This window comes from Phyllostomus discolor, chromosome 2, assembly GCF_004126475.2.
Source record: "Phyllostomus discolor isolate MPI-MPIP mPhyDis1 chromosome 2, mPhyDis1.pri.v3, whole genome shotgun sequence".
NCBI classification, from domain to species: domain Eukaryota; kingdom Metazoa; phylum Chordata; class Mammalia; order Chiroptera; family Phyllostomidae; genus Phyllostomus; species Phyllostomus discolor.
This window is the reverse complement of record NC_040904.2, coordinates 199,706,209-199,721,085: the sequence shown is the minus strand read 5'-3', so window position 1 is coordinate 199,721,085 and position 14,877 is coordinate 199,706,209. Positions and strand designations below refer to the sequence as shown.

Sequence of the window (14,877 nt, the reverse complement as noted above, 5' to 3'; positions counted from 1 at the left end):
CTAAAATTGCAGATAAAGCTTTTTCCTTTCTTCCTCAGTCTTTTTCTGGATTTGCCATGCTGTTTTTTAATTTGCCATGTAATGTTCTGAGCTAAAATAAATTTAAAACTTAATGTTATCAACACAAATGTTGCCATTTTTAATATTGTGCAATGTCAATTTGAAACGCAAACATGAGAACATCTAACTCACATGCAGAATCAGCAAATTTGCACAATACCTATTTCATGACATCCAAATGTTGCCTTGAGCTGGCCAAAAGAGACAAAGGTAAGCCAAACCCAAACTAAAGGTTAGAAGGAGGGAGGGAGAAGGCCCCCAGGCACAGCCCAGCCAAGGGAGCCGGGCACAGATACTTGCTCGAGGTGGGGGGAGGCAAACCCTCCCAGATGCCTGGGACCCTGCCTCCTAATGCAGACGCAGGTGCCTCAGGGCAGACCCTGACTCTGGCTGAGCTCCGCCTCCTACCAGCCCCTGACCAATGAGCAGCCCCCCTGCCTGAGCAAGGTCTGGGGAAGTCAAACCTTCCCAGGGGCCTGTCACTCCAGCCCATGGGAGACAGGGGACCTCCAAAGATTTTTAAATGTCCTTGTCTGTTTCAGAACATGTTTGGTACCCAGACTGAGGGTAAACTCGGGCCCTCTACCCAAGAGATGTTCCAGAGTCCTGCCAGCTCTGGGGGCAGGGGGTAGACAGGGAATACCATTCCTCGCCTTGAGAGGCCATAAAGTGTGAGTGCCGGATCCCAGCCCTCCCTGTGTCAGTGCCTGGACCCGTGCTGGGAGCGGGGAGAAGAGCGGCAGCAGTTGGGAGACTGGGTACAGCGGGGAACGCTAAGCAGGAAGTCTAAACAGGCCAGAAGCAGTGATGGGGTTTTCAGTGGAACCCATCCCAGGAAGAGGTGAGAAACCCCACCACATAGTCCAGTGTCCCAGCAGTCTTCACATGCAAAATACAGATTCAAAGAAACAAGTATGAAGAATTTCAAGGCAGTAACCACAGAGTATTTATACCCCAAGCATTAAACCCCTTCTGAGCCTGGGGCCCTATGGGATGCCCAGTGAAGCGTCTTGCCCGTGGCCACAAAGCTAAGGCAGTGGCAGTGCTAGGAATAAAACCTACATTTGTTTTCCGCCACACATGCTGCCTCTTTCAGAATAGACTATTTCTGGTGAAAACAACATAAAACTAGATTTACAGCTCTCTGTACTTAACAGGGGGAAAAAAGTAGTTCCTAGCAGGCGTGCTTTATTTTTAGCAATTTTACCTTATAGTTTATAAAGCAATTTCATAAGCATTGCGCACCACATCCCTAAAGGGAGGCATCACTGTTACCCCCAGTTTACAGATGAAGATGGGAAGCTTAGTTGTTCAGAGTCACTCTGCTATCGAAGAGCAAAACTGTAATGTGAACCCAGGAGCCCCAGGTTCCATGTTCTTTTTCATAACCCCCAAGCCCTTAGTAGAGATTGTGGGGAAGGGGTGAGTGCAGACCACCGGACTAGCAGGGAGAGACTGCACCCCCTGTATCCAGTTCTGTGTGGAAGACAAGTTGCCCAGACACTAGGAGACATTAGGAGACACTAGGAGATGCGGGGACGCCTGTCCTTTGCTCTCATTAACCTCTTTGTTGTCGCCACACCAGCTCTACCACTTACTTTGTGGTCTCAGTCAAGTTCCCGGGTGACAATAAGCTTCAGTTTTCTCATGTGTAAAATAGGGGTATTAATAGTAATATTTACTTCATAGAATTTTTCTGAGGATTTAAAGCGGTGTCTAGCCCACAGTCAGTGCTCAGTGGATATTAGCAGCCGTTATTATTACTGCTGTTCTTAGGAATTCAGTTGGTGCAGTTGGCTGAACCCAAGTCGTTGTCCTCTGTCATCATTATAGGAATGTGTCTCTGAGCACTTGTTTAAAGAAAATACTTCGCCCGAGCAAGAAGAATCATTCTTCAGACAGCATAAGTACATGACTAGATTTATTTTCTGCTCAAGAACAGGTGTTCTGTTAGAGGCAACATCTGGGCCAACTTCATCATTATTCAGTTGAGAAAATTAAGCCCAAGAAAGTTAAATGACTTTTCCAAGTTTACACAATTAGTTAACGATAAGCCGGGGCTCCTAATTCAGTGCTTCTTTCCGATGAGCGCCGCTCCTGTAAGAGAAAACATAACTCCATTACGATTGTTCCTTTGGAACATACTTCTGCCTTTTCATAACACGGCATGATTATGATAATTGTATATTCTTATGTATTTCATTGTAATTGATCTTGATGGTCATTATGATGATTCTTGTACCATAAATAATGATTTAAACTCATTTGTGCTTCTTGTACACATAAATTGAAGGCTATACCAGTATTATTTTCACAGTAAGTTCTATTTTTCCCTGCCGGATAGGAAATATTTTTGAGCCATATGGGATCCTAATTCTCTAAATGCTTTTAGACTATCAGATGTCTCAACTGACAGTCCTGGATGAAACTCAAATCATGAGAATTTGCAAAACTGAAAAGAAATTAAGAACATTTTGGTGTTATCATGTACCGGAAATTCCATCTTTGTATTTCCTTCAATTAAGGAAAAATTTTGACATCCTAAATATTAGAATTGTCAGCTCAAACTTTTTAAGCCATCTCATTACAAACTTACTTAGTTTTCTTTAGACTGGTGTTTTTATAAATCTGTGCTTCGTGTTTTTATGTATGCATTCATCCTTTCAAGTTTTTATTTTATTTAAAGCTTAGCAAACCAGGTGATGGGGAAGGTGCAGAAATACTTAAGGTGTGATCATTTGTCCCCAGAAGTTAGCTACCCAATGAAGAACACAGGACATGTAACACCAAGTAGAAAGAAATAAGAGACTGTGTCTTATTTAACAACAGCTTTAACCTGGACAAGATGTGTTCATCTTTAATTATGCTCAACTTAGTATGAAGGGCTTTATGAGGTACCCAGTTGAATATTTTAGAAGTAAAACCCAAGGACTTCTCTTGTTAACTAGAAAAATTTGGCAAGGAGACATTTAATATTCACCAGGAGAAAAGCTGTCTCCCTTTTCTTTCTCCACTCTCTCATTCTGGTCAGCTAGTATTACGTAATGAAGAAAATGTGGGGAGGGAATGAGGCAAGAGTATCCTTCATGGTATAGATGCTAAACAATGGAAAGGGGTATTTATGTGCCTTGTGCCAATTTTCCCTTTATATTCAACCCAAGGCCAAATGGTGGAGCAAGACAGCTCTACAACAGCTCAAGGGACTCTCCTTTGTTGTGATTTTGCTCAGCTTTCAGTTTAACCCCTTGGTTGGCTTAGCCTCCTGCCTGTCTAACCCACAGTGACCATCTCCTCACACTTGATTCCAACCTTGCTGTATGTCTTAGTCCATTTGGGGTGCCATTACACAATGCCATAGGCAGGCTCATAAACAACAGAAATTTCTCACAGCTCTGGAGGCTGGAAGTCCCAGAGCAAGGCCCCGGCGGATGAGGCAGATGACAGGCCACTTCTGGAAGAGGCAGTTTTGTAGACTGACACCTCCCCTCCTAATTTTTATTCTTTCTAATATCCCTTCTCTGTTCTTTGTGGTTATCACGCCCAGGTGTGTCTAAGGTAAATTGTGAATGCCCTGCTGTTTCCATTATGACTCCACTGCGTGCCATAGTAACATCACTGACACTTTCCGTGATAAATGAACAGTGGTCAGAGTGGTTTCGGTGCAACAGATGGAGAGAGCTTTAAATGGCCTTCTTCATCCGGGGACTAATTCTCTCATAGTCAATGCTCGGCCTCTTACAGGTGTCCAGGGGGGACATTTGTTTTTGATGACCGTGGTCTGTGAACCCATCTCTGATACTTTGTATAAACAATTGCCCCCCACCCTCAGCCTGGAGGAAGTCCACAGCCACTTTCATATGGACACTGGCAGGTACCAGGTGAATTTTCCCCTTTTAATCAGAAAAGCAAAAGCTTTTCCAGAAGTTTCCCAGTGGGCAAATACTGTCACATGTCCAACCATAGCTTCCAGGCAGGCTGAGAACGTTCCATTTGTGCAGCCTCCGTAGCAGGAGGCGGCTGGGAGAAGGCCAGCAACGTCTGCCACGACCTAGGACGAGAATGGCTGAGTCGGTGGAGTGTGCATGTGCACATTTTAAGAGGTGTTACTGTACTCAGTCTCCGCCCACAATTGTATCAGTTTACACCCTAGATCCAAGACCATTCTGACTTTCAGCTTTGCCGTCTGGCTTTTCTTTTTAATTCAAGTGGAAAATTATGTTTAGTTCAGAAACTTGATTCCCACTCCCCATGGCTCTTGACAAGTCATCTTTCCTCCCATTTCCCTCAGATTTAGGTGTCTCTGAGCCGTCCCTTCAGTTTGGGTTGTTAAGCTTCACTTTTGTATCGCCCAGTTCCTACATCCATTCTTCACTCCACGGCCAGGTAAAAGTGCAAGCCAGCTTACATCCTTCCATGCTTCTCGCTGCACTTGGACCAAAATCAAAGTCCTTATATGGTCCTCAAGGCCCTGCATCACCTAATGTCCTGTTTCCCCCCCAGTCACCAAAACCAAGTCTCGCGAGCCTTCTCTCTGTTCCTAGAATAGGCCTGGCTCTCTTCTCACCTCATGGCTTGTGCACCTGCTGTTCCCTCCGCCCTCCGTGCTCTCCCGACGGCTCTGATCCTGGTGGGGCTGCTCCCTCCGACCTCTCACAGCTCAGCTTGCGTGACACAGGCTCCCTCCAAGGGGGACCTTGTAATGTGTTAAACCACATCACCACATTAATTTCCCATAGAGCACTTCTTACTAGCTGTGTAATCTCGGGCAAATTATTAGCTTCTCTGTGCCTTTAATTCTTCACTTGTAAAGAAGGATGATAATCGTACCAACCTCGAGGGTTGTTTTGAGCAGGAAACAAAGTAAAGCGCTTAGTAATGCTTGACGTATATAAAACATTGCTAAATGATAATTACCTGCATTATTTCCTGTTTGGTTATTTTCCTGTTTTCTCCACTAGACTGTAAACTTTACAAGTAGAGTATAAATCATTACTGTCCTGTTCTCGGTGTACCCCCGGACCTAACCCAGTGCCTGGCACATAGTAGATACTGAGGAAACAGTAACGAACAAATATATGTTGAATAAATGAAGGAGTGGCAGCTCATTTCCAGCATTCAGTGGCCCCCTCTTTCAGGCTTCCAGATTAAGATTAAGTGCACGAGCGTGCACACGCGCACACACACACACACACAAACACACACACACCAACAACAACAACACAATTCCAGATAAATTGGAGCTTCTGTATTTTGTCTGGCAACACCCCTTCCCTCACTACCAGCTCCGTCCTTAACAAACAACACTGCCTCTCTCTCCTTTCCTTCCTGCCTTTCTCGTCCTCTCTGCTCCTCTCCTGTTAAGTTTATTTGGCTGTGTCTGAATCTGTCGGGCTCCCCCATCATCCTTAAATCTCAAAGCATCTGCTTCTGGAGGACAACCGTCTCCTGGAGGCACTAACGAGTCGCCTTTACGCTGGTCTAGCAGTTCCCAGGGGTCTAGTCTGTGCACCGTCACCGCCACAGGCTCCTTCAGCCTCAAGAGCCTCCTCGGGACTGCAACTGATTCTTTTCTCTGGGTATCACAACACATCGAGTTAGAGACACACACATGTCCTTAATTTGTTCTCAGACATACTCTGCCTTATTAATTTATTTTCACAAATCCTCCATCTTAAATCCGTGCTCTGAAAGACATCTTACAGGAAAGATACCCAAACGTAGTCCTGACCGTGAGGACCCCACGTTCCCAGGTGGTCATGTGGACAGTTTGACAAGGCTCTACAGAAGAGCTGAGATGCGCCCACTCAACGCCATGCTGTTATCTCCCACCTCCCTCCCCAGTCCCGGCTCAGAACAGGGCGGGTTACTTGGTGCTTTAGCCAGAAATGTCCTGGGTCACTTATCTTAACGGGCTTGGCTCTGGATGACACTAAGGTAGTTGAAAGAACGAATCACTTAATTTTTCAGTAATTCATTTGAAATGAAATGTGTTGGAGAAACGGTGGCAGTCACTCTCAGGGGTCAGTGCATCAATAGCTGTCAGGCTGTGTGTGTGAAAATAGGGCCGTGGGAGTTACTTCTGGGCACTGTTGCACATCTACTGAGTCCGTCCAGAAAATGTCCCCTCCTGCACATTTGTTCCCTCTCTGCAGCGCAGGAAGTGTGAGCATCAGGGTCCGACAGAAGCAAACACCGGTCCCAGGTCCATCGCAGTCTAACTGTGTGCACTTGGCTCTGAGACTCAGTGTACTTGTCTACAAAATGAAGATGCCATTCTCATCTTACAAGACCATTGTATGGTTTATAAATGAGATGAACAGAGTACCCGTTACTCAGTAAAGGCTCATGGCTGGTAGTTAGTCATTTTAGGCTCTCTTTCCGACTTCGTCACCTGTGTTTGTGTTGGTCATACCCAGGTGAAGTTCCTTTTGCTTCTCCAAAGAGGAGCCCTTCCTTTTGGAGATCAGTGTCACCAGTGAGAGGTCATTCTCAGGAGGAGCCTGTTGTAAATACAAAGGTGCCTCATTCCTCTTCTCTTGATGTCGGGGTGTGGCACAGACATGGACATCAGTATGGCGACAGCCAGAGGGAGAGGGGTGTGAGGAAGGTGGAAGAGGGCAAGCGGGGGACAAATGGGGATGGAAAGGGCCTTGACTTTGGGTGATCAGCACGTGATACAGTGTGCAGATGATGTTTTATTGAGTTGCACACTTGAAACCTGTATGTTTTTATAAACCAGTATCCTTCCCAATAAATTCCATTTTAAAAAACCAAGGTGTCCAAACTAACCTAATCGCTGCTCACTTTTCTCTTGTGAGACGCTGAGAAATGTTCAGCACATTAGGTGCAAGAACAAAATCAGATGCCTGCCAAGATTATGGGCAGCCTACCCAAGGAAAATTCCTTTACAATACTTCACAGCTTGTGATTGGAAAAAAAAACACAGGACAGCTGCTAACTGCTTTTCTTTCATCTCCACTTTTGGCGTATCATTCTGATAGCTCTAACAGAGTCGCACCCAGCCTGAAGCACAGTGGGAGCTAACAGAGTAGGACTGAGGTGTCCCCCAACCCCATCTCCACCCCCTGCTCAGACTGAGCTGCTGGGAAGACCATTTAAGGCATTTAGTATCCGCCCTACCCCTTTTGGGGGTGGTGTAACCCAGGCTAGACATCATGCTTCAAAAGAGAGGGAAGTTAAAGCTCTGTGGTTAGTGAGGAATCGTGTGGACTAGGGAGGCTCCCAGGTTCTTGCCAGCTAGGAAGGCTGATTCTGTGACTCAGTGAGCAGAAAGGACTGGGGCAGAGGAGGGAGGAATGGATCTGACAGTTTTCCAAAGTCTCTTCTATGTAGAGGGGAGTCATTGTTGCTTAACACTGTGAAACCAGACAGAAAGGAAGTTGGAACACTGGCTTTCAAATGTGATTTTCATATGGCTCTAAAGTGAAATATAAATGATTCAGGTCCAGCCACATTTTTTTATTGAAACTTTTCGCTCCTACTCTAATCTCCCTGGAGGCCGTATCAGGTAAGAGTTATGAGAAAGACTCTATCCAGCTATGGGAGCAAGTTCTGTAACTACCTACCTCTCTCATAGAGGTGTTGTGAGAATTAAATAAGCTGATGTCTGTGATATACTGGGAACAGTGTCTGGCAGAGAATGAGAAGTCAGTGAGTATGCACTTTATGCTAACTTATACCAGCCCCTCTAAGTGTGAAAACTGAAAGAAGACAGTAGGTGTTGATAAGCTTTTTACTTTCATATGTGCGTATCTAGAGACAACTACGAGCATAAAAATAAATTTTGTTCACATCAGCTCTTCTTCTCGCAGGGCTTGCTGGTTAACATCCTTAAAAGTAAAGAGACAGGCTTCCTCTCTTGTCGCTATGAAACTTTTGACCAAGACAGTACAAATTACTGTATAAATGACTTTCCAGTCTTTTATAAGCTTAGCTAATCCTAAAATCTACAGGAATGCATGTCTCAAAGGAATCATAGTTGTCATTTATGATATCACCAAGGGTTATGATAACCCTTGTTCAATTCTTCAACAAATAAATACCTGATTACTTAAATGTGCCCCCTTAGCCCTACTAGAAGCTAAGAGATAGCATTGTTATTTCAAGAATATTATATATGCAACATTTCCCTGCTATCCAAAAGTAGAGTGCACCTGTGAAAACTTTTTTAAGTGGAAGTGATACAAAGCAAAGAAGCAATTATCATAATTTATATGGGCAGATTTTTGAGCATCCCCAGACCCAAAGTCCAACACATGTGTGATGTCTTCATTTTGCTCACCATGACTGAAATGCTTAATTATGTCCAGTTGTACATTAAGGGTAACACCCTTATGAGCCCCCTTACGCTTCTCAGACACCTCAGGACATGTCTTGTTAAGGGATGCACGGATACTTGAATGAAGCCCAGATGCTCCCAGAGTTCAAAGCTGTGGTGGGCTGATGCTGAGATGCCGAGTGTGGTTCCCAGGAAGGAGCTGGGTGGGGCCACTCTGGCTATTCAGGGTGCGGCTGCCTCTCTAATGGTTCCCTACAAAACAAACACTGGACACTATTTTTGCTTTTTGCTCTTTTTCTTAAAATCAAAACTACTCTTCAGGTTTCTTTGGGTTAGCAAACAGAGGTACTAATGTAGGTCTTTCATAGAAGCCAGTGGTGTAATGTGAATTTTTGAAAAGCAAGGGGATACTTGTAGTTTTATACCGCCCTGTCATTTAGGCTGTAAAAATTATATTAAAATAAACTGGAATACGTGTTCTTCCATGCGCGAGTTGGCAAGATCTTAGTGTCGTTTTATTATACAAACATCCTGTTTTAAATATTTAAGTACTTTAGGTCACACAAACTGTGGAGAAGAATCTCACTTAGTTCATAACAGAGCAAAAGAAATTTTCTCCAATAATAGCATCCTCTTGATAATTTTTCAGGCTTGGACTGACAAGAGAATAAATAACATCCAACTCAAGCTTATATTAAGAAGAAAACAGTTCTCTATGATCCTTCAATATGTTTTGCTAGCATTTTATATAACAAGCAAAGTGAAGGAAAAGTTTCTAAATGAATATGATATGTATGGTACTGAGGTGGTTAAAAATAAGAGACGTTTTAGACCTGGAGTTCTAGGAGACAGAAGCAGTCGGCACAGATATTGTTGGAAGAAGATTTCAATTTTCAATAATAGCTATTCTATTTCTAATGGATCATTGAGTGCAGAACACTGCTTTTTGGCACTAATGAGTTGCCTTTACTCTGGTCTAATATTTGGTCATCTTATTAGTTTGTCACAGCTGAAAAAATATAATATATAAATCACTCTCCACATGGTCAGAGAAACTTCAGCTTCCACCTCTCAGCACACAAATATTTGATTGTTTTTCTTTACTCCATAATTAAAAAAGCAATAAAGACCCCCTGGATGAGATACTTCTTGTCAGTAAAAGAGCATCTGTTCTAAAAGGCCTTGGGCCTTTGACCCTTCTAGTAAGTCATTAACTTAACAACTTCATTTACTGATTATTATTCCCTAAACACGCTGTGCAACATGCCTGGTACCGTGCTAAGAAAACAAGTAATTTTTCAATTTGATTCGTCATTTTGGTAGCACAGATTTCTAACCCCATAATAAAGGAGCCCTAATGAAAGTAGAACTAGTTGCTAGTGTGTTTTAATGGGCGAAAGATTAGGAGAGAATTTGCTGAAGACCATAAATGTAATGTTCATGAACTTTGACTAAAGAAGCACATCAATTATATGCTGAGAATGATGCATGAGTGTTTCTGACTCCCTGTGTTTGATTCCCTGTTACCTCTCCACTTTTGCCCACTCTGCATGATGCAGCCAGCTTCGATGTCCAGCTGCAGAGCAGCACTGTCGGAAAGAACTTGCTATGCTGAGGGAAAGGTCCTGTATTTGTGCTGTCCAGGACAGTAGCCAGCAGTCACATGTGGCCAATGAGTCCTTGACATGAGAATGAAAGATTCAACTACATATGGCACTTGAGAGGTCATTGTTCACCCTGGACAGAGCCATGCTATGGATTCACGGGGGCAGACGCTTATGGTGGTGGGTTGAGGGGCCTTTGGGAGACGAGGAGGTAGAGACAGCGCATGCGCTGCGAAGTGGAGGTGCGGCGCAGCAGAGGAGGTGGTTAAGCAGGAGACGGACAGACCACAGCTCTGCTCCCAACACCATCGATCTGGCAGCCGTGTGAAGAAATGGAGGGAGAGGGGAGAAAGCTAGAGCGTGTGTTCAGTTTTATTTTTGTATTGTTATTCAACTACAGTTGCCCTGCTTTTCCCCTTTGGATGTTCAGTTTTATCAAGAAAAAAAAAAAAGAGTTAGGCTGAGTTGTCTAACATTTAGTGAAGGCAAGTGATAATGTGAGAATGAATTTCCCCTCCCTTGGAAAAACGGAAATGTTTATTGTCCCTGATGGTGTGACTGGTACCCAAGAACAAACAAAATGGTTAGTTGTAAGGCTTGAAACATTTCATTTTTTTTCCTCTGGAAAGCTGTGAGAATCCATGACATTATAAAACTAAATTATTCTCTCATTGCCTAATACAAATTTTGGTAAGTTCCTAGTACTGAGATGAATTTGTCAAAATAAATGCATTCTTGCACTTCTCTACAATTACTTCTTGAAGCTAACTTTAGGTTACAAGTTCTGAAACAATAAAATGTAATTTCAAATTATACAACCTATTCTTATATACAATGATACTAATCAAAAGTTGGACATGACTGAAATCATGGCATTTAGAACTCAAAGGGTGTTCATTAAAGTGTCTCATTTTATGGGCGGGACCAGAGGCTCACTCACAAGTAATGAGTGACTTAGCCAAGTCTACGCAGACAAAACTCAGATCCATGTCTTTAGATTCCAAGCCTGGTGCTGTTTTGAACAAAAGACTGGCTAGGTGATGGACCAGGATATTTTGGGTATCCCTGTGTATTAAAATAAGAGCAAAAATAGAAAATTTATAACATGTCTTATCGGGGCAGTGAATCATTTTCCTTACATTTCTACAATTAGTATCATTTCCCCCAGGCACATTCTTACCACTTGCATTTTGCTCCCCATCATTTTCACTCATTTTTCAAAAATGCTTGGTAATTATCCTGTGTGCTAGGAAGTTTGACCCAAGGAGAAGTCTAACTTCCCCTCAGTTCTCCTGAAAGGTTCCTCCCTTACTGAAGCTAAAGAAGACAGTATATTGGTAGGCAAGAGAAAGGAAAGTGGTCTTTGAATTCTCAATGTTTCCAATCATTTCAGTATTCAAACACTGAAATCAAGTTTTCAGGATTACCTCTAGGTTGTAGCTAGTTCAGACTGTAGGATCCTGGTGTGCTTTGCGTCTGTATAAAGAAACCAGGTTCTCTATTTCCTGAGCTGAAGTTGTAGGCTGGCCATTTAGTCCATGGAAAACCTGGTAATGGTCTAAACCATAAACGGCCAAAGGTTATCTGTTACTACTTTTTTGTGTGAAGAGCTGGGTAACTCCTTTTGGAAAATCCCTCAAAGAGTAAAAGTCAAATGTGAATTGTTCCATATATCCCGCTTATGGCACAGTAGTCCATTTTGGAAAATAATAACGCCACTTCCAAATGAAGTCATTTGTATTCTTAGCCACGCTCTATTGTGTGCACTGAGTAATTTCTTGAGAGCAATGTTTCCTATGGCGTCTTGCCAGGGCTGGCTTTATTTGTTTTTCATTAGGCTTTTCATTATCATGCTGCTATGTACCTGGATCGCTCGGCCTTCTCCAGGAACTCCGGGGTCGCTTCAGCATAGGAATGAAACTAGGAGTAGGTAGAAGGTTTTTGTCCATGTTAAATCCCTAGCCATGGTATAATTCTAATGGCCTTCATTTTTCTAAGACCAGTCATTGATCCACTTATAATGTAGCCTGATATTAAATTGTTTACATCCATCTATTCTGCCCCTGCCCAGGGAAAGATGTTAGTCTCATTTTGCAGCACGCAAGACTGGCCCCCTCTCCTTTAATTAGCTCAAGGAAAGCCATCACCAACCATCCCTCTTGCCCAAGCCTGGAAGCAGTGTGCGTTCTGCACATCTCCATCATTCCACATATTCAACGGCCAACTCGTATTTCTTGAGGGTTTCCAAGTCCTCTTACTTCTTTCTGTCTCCTGTGACCACTACCTCAGCCTAATCCCACTTCATCTCTAGAACAACTGCAGTGGCCTCCTAGTGGTCCCCCTGCCCTCCCCATTGACCTGTCCAGTTCATTTTCTTCTGCTGTGAATGTTCGTAAGTACCCACTGCTCTCCACAAGTGGGTATTCTTTCATTTCTGTTCATAAGTGTTTTTGTGTTACACGTGAAGAGGAAAGAGTTTGATTTATCCAAAGAAAAAAAAGTGATCTCAATTTTTGAACTTTTCTGTAGACTCCCCGATTAAAAGGGAAACTAGCTTACAAACCCCAAAAGACAAAAATAAGCATTCTATAAATCTGTGTATATTCATCAGAGGTGTAAAAAAAATCAATGAAATCAGGGAATTTCAGGACTGGCTTGTCCTAGCAGATTGTGTAGCCCATCTTCATCATTTTATAGGTAAGCCCATCGAGGCCCAGCCACAGAAACCAAAGTAATCTTTCTAAGTTTGGGATCTCACAATGTAACTCCTTAAAATCTGCCTGTGGATCCCCACGTGGGCAGGATGAGGGCTACATTCCTCAGCGTGCCATGCAGTGTCTGTATATCGGGCCTTGGCTGACCTTTCCACTATGACCTTTTGCTCCTCTCTTCAACTTATCCCAGAATTTGATGTTCCTGAGGACACTCTGTTCTTTCTTAGCTATAGGGCCATGCCAGAATCTCTCCCCTGTCTTTTGTCTTCAGAATGCTAAGTCCTCACCATCCTTCAGATACCTGATTAGACATCATCTCCTCTGAATCATTGCCCTGATCCCTCCAGGCTCGCCAGCATGTGTCACCATCATAGCACATTTATCCCAACTGCCTTTGAACAGGCTGTTTCCATCGCTGCGCTGGGAGCAATACAGACAGCTGTGGGCAGGGACCTGCATCTTATTCACCGTTCTATTCCCACGTCTTGACCAGGTGTCTGGTATTCAATATTTTAAGATTAATTCTCACTTTAACTTGCCTTGTGTATGCAATTTTTCCATCTGCTCACAATATCTATTTTCCTGGGTGTGGGGGGGGACACAAAACTGATTCATTCCCACCAATGTATAGGTCGCTGATAGTTCTAAATGGCAACACTTTCTAGAAGCATTTGCATTTTTAAAGGGACAGAGTTTTTAAATCATAGGAATGAATCCCTTGTGCAGGAAATCTAATCAGAACTAGTAAGCCAGGAGAGTCCTGGTGAGGGAAAGGACGTTTTCCCAGAGCTGTCAACGTAGGGGACCCCCTCTAACCTCACCCGCACAGAAAAATGACTCCATTTTTGTTTATAAAACTCCTATCACATGTTGGCCATTTGTCTCTGTATTAAATAAGTCATTATTTGCCATGATAAAAATGCTTGATTTAACCTATAACATTTCCTGGTTTTGTTTCAGGGAAGCAATGTCATGGAAGATCAGGATTTATTGGAAATTGGAATCCTTAATTCTGGGCATAGACAAAGAATTCTCCAGGCAATCCAGCTCCTTCCAAAGGTAAGCAACCGTTTAGTGCCCTCACCCTAACTACAGCCCCAGTGGTTTAAGTCCAGCTGTGCAAGGGGTGTTAGTATTTAGGGCAACCTGTCTACAGATTGATACCACTCCCCAAAGCAGATCTTCTTGGGTTCAAGTAGGCAGCATTGCAAGACTGCTATGGGGTGTACTCAGCTTTAGCTTTTACCTATGAAGTTGCAACACAGGAAGCACCACTGGCCAGCAGGGCAGCTTCAGAGTCTCTCTTCAGTGGGATCCTTATTCAGTGCGAACACCAGTCCAGGCCCTGCAGGCACGAGAAGAGAAGATCAGTATTGGGTGGATTTGGGAATGTTCCTGGATTAGAAACCTCAGGACCAGTAAGAAGCAGTATCTCTTTTTTAAATTTAATCTTTAGTTTATCTTTTCCATTACCATTTAATCTCTTTATACACCCCTCCCCCAGCAATCACCACACTGTTGTCGGTGAGTCCTTTTTCCTTTTTTCTCAATCCCTTCACCCCATAACGTCCACTCCCCTCCCCGCCCCCCAGCTGTCATCCTGCTCTCTATCTCTTGCAACAACTCCAGAGGCTTAGCCTCCAGGGACAAGGGACCTGCCTAATTACAGGAGCCATCATTTGAGAAGTCCACCATCCCCATCAGGTATTTATAGTTCATGTATAAATCTTCCCAGTCCAGTTGCCTTTTGTAAGCAGTATGTTACCTAGCAACAGAGTTGACCTTCTGTGTCCAGATAAGGTTTCATAGGAGCCTAAAGCAAGAGGTAGGATCTGAGCACTGGTCTTCCAGACAGGAAGGATTTTAATTGGTAATGAAAGGAAACGGCATCTCAGGGGCCAACAGGAAGCATATAAATACAGGTAGGGCCGGGCAACAAACTGCCAGAAGCGTTAGGGGAATAACGATAATGTGCGATTTAAAATTCGACGGGATTCACACAGCGACATGAATGTACTTAATGCCATTCAACTGTACACGTAAATATGGTTAAGGTGGTAAATTTTAGGCTTTGTTATATTTTTTTCAGCACGATTTGAAAGATAACTTTTCAAAAAAGCAGAAAAAGTCCAATTCGATTAAAACAGTTGGAGAGTGAAGTTAGAGATAAAACAGAAAGTGAAGGTTGGGTCCATTGGTG

At 43.3% G+C, this 14,877-nt stretch overlaps 1 protein-coding gene across 13 annotated transcripts in view; it reads left to right on the top strand.

Annotated features, from left to right (window-relative positions):
* ANKS1B (ankyrin repeat and sterile alpha motif domain containing 1B) overlaps positions 1-14,877 on the top strand; it is an 833,247-nt gene that overhangs the window by 538,421 nt on the left and 279,949 nt on the right. For all 13 annotated transcript variants that reach the window (XM_028531910.2, XM_036019451.1, XM_028531904.2 and 10 more), the window contains one exon: positions 13,638-13,736. In XM_028531910.2, coding sequence (XP_028387711.2) covers positions 13,638-13,736 — 99 coding nt within the window. The remainder of the gene's footprint in view (positions 1-13,637; positions 13,737-14,877) is intronic.